Source organism: Neomonachus schauinslandi, chromosome 5, assembly GCF_002201575.2.
Source record: "Neomonachus schauinslandi chromosome 5, ASM220157v2, whole genome shotgun sequence".
In the NCBI taxonomy this organism is placed as follows: Eukaryota; Metazoa; Chordata; class Mammalia; order Carnivora; family Phocidae; genus Neomonachus; species Neomonachus schauinslandi.
This window is the reverse complement of record NC_058407.1, coordinates 139918998-139927045: the sequence shown is the minus strand read 5'-3', so window position 1 is coordinate 139927045 and position 8048 is coordinate 139918998. Positions and strand designations below refer to the sequence as shown.

General features: G+C 50.5%; 1 protein-coding gene across 2 annotated transcripts; it reads right to left on the bottom strand.

Moving 5' to 3' along the window:
* Nucleotides 1-794: 794 nt before the first annotated feature.
* ZNF263 (zinc finger protein 263) lies at nt 795-7523 on the bottom strand. Of its 2 annotated transcripts, XM_021698336.2 has the most exons (6): nt 6896-7523; nt 5843-6023; nt 5321-5394; nt 4917-5043; nt 3298-3414; nt 795-2807 (listed from the first exon to the last, which is right to left on the bottom strand). In XM_021698336.2, the coding sequence occupies exons 1-6, from the start codon at nt 7280-7282 to the stop codon at nt 1639-1641; spliced, it is 2055 nt and encodes a 684-aa protein (XP_021554011.1). In that variant the 5' UTR covers nt 7283-7523; the 3' UTR covers nt 795-1638. The 2 variants fall into 2 exon arrangements, with proteins under 2 accessions (XP_021554011.1, XP_021554010.1); XM_021698335.1 differs by lacking the exons at nt 5321-5394; nt 5843-6023.
* Nucleotides 7524-8048: the final 525 nt, after the last annotated feature.

Here is an 8048-nt window from a genome sequence, read left to right as displayed (position 1 = left end):
CCACCCAGGCGCCCGAAACTAAGATTTTTTTAAAAACTGGCTCAGAAAACCAAGGACAAACTCATACTACACTGAGGCAGGGCTGAGATAAGACTGATCAGGAAATGGGGGGAGGGGTATGCACGGTTGTTTCTCTCACTTAAAATTAGTGTATTTGATAGCCAATTGCCAGGTAATGTTCCACCTTTTTCTCCCAGAGAACAGTTAGCTATCTTCCTCCAGGGCCAAATCCTGAGAGGTTTTCCTGGCATCAGAATTTCCTACTCCTAGAATACTTCCTGGTAGTCTACCTCTTTCTCATAGATAAACATTCCTGGAATTCCTATTCCCGATTCCCCATGCTAAAATACAAATTTTCCCCTAAAAATTTTGCCCTTGCCTCTATTTTCCCTCCATTAACAGGCAATAATTCGGTATGTCCTGTCTTTGAAGAGCCATTTTCCTTCAGCTTTGTCACAAGAAAGTAAACATTCTAAACAGAGACATTTTTACTGCTGTTCACCACTCAAAGGAAAGAAGCCTTCTAGGAGACCCTTATGACAACGTGACCCCAAGCAGCCACTGGGCTTGACCCTTTGTTACCGCGAAGCGGTCCCAAGCTTGACCGGTCAGGGCCCCACCCTACCTCAGCCCTCCTCAGCCAACCTCATCCAAACCTTCTTTGACCAACCACAGAAAAAGCAGGTCCTCTGGCCAAAGCAGACAGGAAACAAATCAACACGGAGGCCAAGACAAAAGGTCCTCAATGAAGAGTCACACACGCTCATGTTTCCTGAAGATATTTATTACCATCCAAACATATTTTCAACAGCGAAAGGCATGATCCCTAATTTCCCCAGCATCCACATTTCCAAAACCTCCCAGGGAACCCCGCTTTCATAGAACCCTCTGAAGACCCCAGAGCTCTGTTTCTTTCTTGGACAGAAGTGGGGTAAGTCTTAATCTCTGCAAAGGTGCACTAATTCAAAATCCGGTTTCCTCTGCCAACACCTGGGCTGAACTGCAAACTCCATCTTACTATTTCCCTCAGGTCTCTGGTTCCTCTTGGTCTGAGGTGATGGTTATAAGCCCGGCCTGTGCATGCGCCTTCCCATCCGAGAGGCGCTGTGGTAGCTGCCCTGGACTGCCCATGGCTTCCCAGCCAGGCCTTTGGGGGAGCTGCAAGTCGCCAACCAGTCTTCTGTGGCCATAAGCTGGTTTCCAGAATACTCCGCCCTTCTTTGGTCCCAGGCCTCAGAAGCCCAAATGCCCCTGCTGAACATTCCAAGTGAGGAAGCAGTAACGGAAAGTCACACGGATTCCCAAAGTTATTGGGATAGACAATGGATACAGTAAGGCACCCAAATCACAACCTGGCTAAATATACCAAGGGAGTAGGAGTACCCTGGCACAAGAGGCTTCATAGAGAAGGTCACCTCAAAGACTTGCCACCCTCAATAGTTTGGACAGAATTCTGTTTTAGTTCTACGCTAATCCTTTGCTGCCTCTGCACCTCCCTCACAATGACCCCCATCTTGTTCCTCTTTATAGTAATTACTTTAAAAACAGATCATTTGGTGGGCTGGGCAAAAAAGACCAGCTCTTAACAGGACTCTGAGTATGCCACCTTATCTGGGCCAAAGAGAAATCCCATTGTTTCTATCCCGTGTGAGTTCTCTGGTGACTCATAAGGCGTGAACTCCGAGAAAAGCTCTCTCCACATTCAGAACATTTATAGGGTCTCTCTCCCGTATGGGTTCTCAGATGACGAATCCGATTGGAGCTGTGAGAAAAACTGTCTCCACACTCATGACAGGTATAGGGTTTTTCTCCCGTGTGAATTCTCTGGTGCCTGATTAAGTTTGATCTATGAGAGAAGTTTTCCCCGCAAAGGTTACACTTATATGGTTTCTCCCCTGTGTGCGTTCTCTGATGTCTGGTGAGGTGCATGCCCTGCCGGAAGCTTTTCCCACAAGTCAAACATTCAAAGAGTTTTTTCTCTGCCTTGTGGGTTCCATGATTTGTAAGAAAGAGGGTGCTGTCACTCACAGCTTCCCCACACTCAGAGAAGGGGTAAAGCCTCTCTTTCTCGTGAGTTCTTTCATGTATGACAAGGTGTGAACTGCGAGAGAAACTTTTCCCACACTCAGCACACTTATAAGGTCTCTCTCCCGTGTGAATTCTTTGGTGTCTAAGGAGGTTGGAACTATGAGCAAAGATCTCCCCACACTCGGGGCACTTGTAGGGCTTTTCACCTGTGTGTGTCCTCTGGTGCCTGTGAAGGTTTGAGTTGCAAGAGAAGCTTTTTCCACATACGTTACATTGATAGGGTTTCTCACCCGTGTGGGTGCGCTGATGGCGAGTCAGGTGGGTATTCTGACTGAAGCTTTTTCCACATTCCAGGCACTTATGGGCCTCCTCTCCCAAGTGTGCTCTGTGTAGTGACAGAAAGTGTGGGTTCCCACCAAAGATTTCGCCACACTCCACACCCATACACAGTCTCTCTGCTGCATGTATTCTCTGGTGCCTAATTAGGTTCGAGTTGTTAGAGAAATTTTTGCCACACAAGGGACATAAGTGGAGCTTCTTTGGCTGCAATTCCTTTGGTCGCCCCAGTTCTCTGCAACTTGTGGCCCCCACTAAGGACGGCTCCATCCCTTCCTCTGGGGGAGGCTCCCAGTGCCCTTCTGCCCTGTCCCGAGGCCTTCCCTGCTCAGGACTCCAGGGCACCTCCCCTCTGGCCTGGACAGGCAACAGTGCCTGTGGGTGGACGCTCTCAGGGGAAACGGACTGAGCACCTTCTTCCTGGTTCTCAAACTTCTCTTCTCCTGGCAGAGCAACAGAAACCAAACCCCTATGTTATTCCTACACCAGAAGAAAGGAATTCCCACATATCTGCTACTCCCTGGAGGTCAAAAGCCCAGAAGGGCTGGTTCTACCCCAGTTTCCCATTTTCCTCATGTAGGTAGTGCACTCTAGAGAGGAAAAGGGGTGGGGCCATCGCTCAGGAACCAGCGCTCACTCAGACCAGTCCTGAATTCCCTGTACAAGCAGGCCCCCAATTCCCTCTACAACTAAGCCTCCAGCTTCTGCCCTGTGGAAATGGGTGGGATGGAGTACAGCTGGGACTAGGGTGGGGCCCAGGGGTGAATGCCTCCTTGCATTCTGTACCCTGGGATGGAAGTGGGCAGTGGGGACACAGGAAGCAATGTATCTTCCTGGCAACAGTGATGAGCTAGTCCTACACCCAAATCCTCAAATGCCTCCCTCCCAACAGTGGGAGGCTAGCTGGGCAGGCTGCTCATCTTCATTCCTTACCTGGAGCTGGGCTTCTGAGACTCAGGCCCTCCTTGCAAGTCTGAACACTGGGATCCCATGGCTTTCCTCCTTGTTCCACATGGGTGCTCAGGGTCTCCTGACTAGGAACCTGAGACTCTGTTTACAATGAAAGAAACAGATTTCTATGTCACCGTTTTTCTCTACCAGGCAGAAGAAACAAAGATAATCTTGTTCCCCGCACTTAGTGGACATATCCACAGAAGGTGCAATAAGTCTGACAGCAAATACTTGGAATGTACACTCAACTGTTCTCAGTAATTACCTCCAGAGAAAGAAATTGGAGGAGGGAGACTATGGCTTTTTTTTCTTTTTACACTTTTGTAGTACTTGGGACCTTCTGCAATGAGAATGTATACTTTTGTAATTAAAACAATCAAACAAATATGATTAGAGTGATCAGTTCTTGAGGAATTAGTTTAATATTATAAAAGAGCCCTGACTCTCACAGATAAATATAAACTAGAACTGAGTTCCACTAGACAACTCCAGGAGAAAATATAATATGATGGACAATCAGAAAGAAACCTGGAGCTCTGGGAGGACCCTGAGGTTAAAACCCAAAAGCACCATTCCTGTGCTATGCTAAAACTAAAACCTCATTCCAATCCCAGCAAACATGGACTTTAAACAGTTTAGTTCTAAGAACTTGTGATCCAAACTTCTCTTCCTATGCAGCACTCACTGAAAGCTCTGCTTAAGTTAGGGCACCAAGCCAGGCCCAAGGATGGATAACCTGGACAAGATCCCAGTGAAGGGAACCAAACCCAGCGGTGACTCCTATGCAGAATCAGTGCAAGTGAGTTGATACCTGTGTCTCTTTACAAACACCTGATGTATGAAAAAAAAGTGCGTGTGACTCTTTTCTACCATGTGTTAATACAGCTATAATCAACTGTAACATATACAGAACTGTTTTACATTAAGACTTCCCACAACTTTTTATTATGAGAATTTTCATACATCCAAAGTTGAAGGAATTATACAATACCTGTACACTCTTCACCCAGATCCAACTATCAGTTTTTTGTCATATTTCGCAAGCCTCATTTTTAATCTCTGCATAATAGTTCAACACATAGATGCATCTTAATTTATTTATCCCATTTTACACATATATATCATTTTCAAATTTCCAAAAGGCCTCCCCCGTTCCTGAATTTTTAAGGGCTGGGATAACTGCTAAGCTGGAATATTGATGCCAGTGCCCCCTGAAAGTTGGGGAAGGGCCTAGAAATACTAATGAAGCATAGAAAATACAAATGAGGTCAGAAGAATAAGCATCTCAAAATTGCAAGGCATCAAGAACTGAGAGTCTGTGTGATGTGGGGGTGGGGGGAGGCTGTCAGTGGATTTGATTTGCTCTGCCCTGGGAAGTCCATAAAACTCACATTCCCTGCCTTCAGCTCTGGCAGCTGGGGGTCATAAGTTTGCCAACTGTGCCACCTGCCAGATGTTTAAATGATCCTCATTCAGGGGGCTTTAGAAAAAAGGAGGTCTTCTGGCAAAACTCAGAACTTATGTCCTGGAGGTGAGTGGCTAAAGGACAGGCCCCTGGTAAGAAGCGGCTCAGTCTTCATCCCTGGAAAAGAAGTCCTTACCCAGTGAGTCCACATTCTCATAACTCTCCTGCACCGTGTCCCTGGAGAGGGCCCTCTTACTAGGATCCTGATGCCCCCACTCCTCCTGGGAGATGTACATAGCCACGTCCTCTAAGCTCTCAGGCAACTGAAACAGCACAAGATCTCCTTTAGCCCGAGGCACCAAGAACAATTCAAGCAGAGTCATGAGTTATAGGGGCAAAACCCAGGGTGCCAAGGACACATTTCATGGGGAAGAAGGGTGCCAGGCCCACAAGTGAGGTGTGGAGGAAATACAGAAGGCGGGGAGGCTGCGCGTGGTGAGAGAGAAAGGATCCTCTCTGAGAGGCAAAAAGACCCCATCCCCACAAGAGCAACTGCAGGGAGAGGTACTGGGGGGGAGACAATGGGAACTTCCACATCACCTGGGGCCCAGTCATCTCCTTGTCTTCCATGTTTCCTTCAGCAGGAAAGAGAGAAAGCCAGGGAGCAGACAATGCTGAAGTGACAGAAATCATGATGAGAATGGCATTTGTAATTCTTGGGAACCCAAGGATTATTACAACACGGTATCCATTCCCCAACACCCAGTCTCTGCTGAGGATTGTACAATGAGCAAAAGAAGGCAACAGAGGCATAATAAAGCGATATCCAAAATGGCGGGGTGCGGGTAAAAAACACCAGTCAACTGCCCTGCTGGCCTGCAGCATTCAAGTCCTCAATCATCCAAAGCTCTAAATGTCTGTGCTGGGCTTACTTAGAGATCCCCCTCCCGCCTCCCATCCCCAGAAGAACCCAAGCCACCACTTTTAGGTCCTTCACTCCACATCTGGGAACCCTGAGATCAGAAATTCCCTCACCTAGGCAACCGTACTCCACCTGCTGGTGTCAGGGGGCAACCCCGAAGCCCCTCCTCCCTCCCACCTGCCCAGACAACTGTTCCTCACCCCTCTCCTTTACAGCTTGGGGGTCCCTTTTGGGGCTGGGGCCTAGCAGCTCCTGCAGCCTGGGGCCAGGGCTTCGCTCAGTCTCCAATGGCTCCAACTTGAAGCTCGGTGACTCTCGTGCTGTTTCCAGAGGCAAAGGCTCCTCCAAAAGCACTTCTGTTCCCCGCCTATGGTTTGTGACCTGGGAACCAACCCACATCACTCATCATCACAACAGGGCCCATAATAGGAAGGGAAATTAGTACAGAATTCTGAGGGCAAGCCTTCGACAGAGAACCACTGGCAATCCTTTTGGATCCAGCAAGAGAGAAGGACAGTTCACACTAAAAGCTTTCCTGATCCTCCGAGCATGGGAGAAAATAGGAGGGGAGGGTGTCCGCTCCCAGGGCACACCTTCCCCACACAGCTCTCTGACACACCTGACGTCCTCTTGCCTCCCCCCACTCTTTCTATATGCTTCCATTCCTCACTCCTGGATAAGTTAAACTTGGGTGACCCTGGGGGAAAATGCCCTCAGAACCTCACTGACAAACTGTTTTCCTAAATTCACTAGTAACCTGACCTAGCTCTGCAGAGGAGACCAGACTGCTGCACTTAACATAACAACAGCTAACAGCCATTAAGCACTATTGGCCAGTAGTGTGATCAAAACTACATGATGCTCTCCCTGCAACCCTCAAAGCAACCCTAAAAAGATGTTTTATCATTCTCACTTTACCAGTGGCAAATCCGAAGCCCAAAGAGATTAAGTAACTTGCCCAAAGTCACAAAGCTACAGAGCAGAGTGAGGATTTGAACCCTGCAAATTAACTCTGGGGGTCACATTAATGCAGAACCCCTGCCTCCATGTGGAAATAGGGCATTCTTCATGGCTCACTCTGTCCTTCCGGGGAAAACCTGGAAAATGAGTCTTCCTGACTAAACTAGGAAAAGACCTCTTACCCATATAAAGTCTACTCGGGGGACCAAGTAAAGGTATGGAGAACAGGGCCGCCGCAACGTCCTAGTCCTTGGGGCCAAACAAACCGCAGATAAGACAGCTCTTTCTCTCACCTGTAGTCGCAGCCTTCCAAGCTCTCTCTGCATGTCCTCCACAAGGGTCACCGCTTCCTCGCCGCTCTCAGGATGCAGCTCCTGCACCCTGCTCTGGATCTCCTGGGGCAGGATGGTCAGGAACTGCTCCAGTACCAGCAGCTCCAGGATTTGCTCCTTGGTACGCATTTCAGGCCGCAGCCACTCATGGCAGAGCTCCTGGAGCCGGCTGAGGGCTTCCCGGGGCCCAGCTGCCTCTTGGAAGCGGAACCGTCTGAAGCGTAAGTGGGAGGCCTCAGGGCTGGGCCCTGGATCTGGCGGGGGCAGCTCCTGGCTCCAGGCGCAGTCCTCCTCCAGTTTCACTATCAGGAGCCCTTCCCGGTCTTGGGACCCCGGGACCGACGCCATCGTCAGGCCCCGGGAGCGCCTTGGCCCCGAAACCAGCTGCGCCCGCCCGAGAAGTCTCCCCGGGCCCCGCGGCTGCAAGTCCCGGCCAAGGAGCCCAGCTCCAGCCCGGGCGCAGCTGGCTCCGGCACCTTGGCCTCAGTCGATCACGGGCGCCGCCACGCCAACCCCGATCCAGTCACCCGCAGGACGCCACCCCCCTCCCGCCCCCAGGGCAGGACCTGAACGCCGCGCCTTCACGCTCGTCGCGGTCTCACGCAAGACCAGGCGCTTGGCTTCACGCCGGAAGTCCCAGCGCGCGTTAGGCGACCACAGCCAACGGCGCAGCCTCGGGACCAACTTCCAGGTCACGATCCGCGAATTCTAGCGCCCATTGGGACAGGTCTCGCCACGGACCCGACCAACCAGAAGGGAAGATTTGCCTGCAGGGGCGGGACGAGCGACGGGCCAATTGGAGGCGAGAGGCGGGGCAGGTAAGTTTAGTGGAAAACAAGCCTAAGGAGGGCGTGACCGGTGGACTACCGGATCAGAATTCCCCGGAAAGCTTGCTAAAGTGAAAATCCCTGAGCCACGCGGAATCCAGTGCGTCAGTGTCCGGGGGCGGGGGGAGGGGGGCAGCAATCTGAATTGTTAAGCTCTTTCCCCAAAGACAAGTTTGAGAACCACTGTCCCGATTTAAGGGCAGTCCCCACGCGCTCTGGTTACTCGGGACTGCTGTAGAGGGTCCTGTGGCCCCGACGGCCTCAGAAGCACGCAAGCCAGGGTGCTC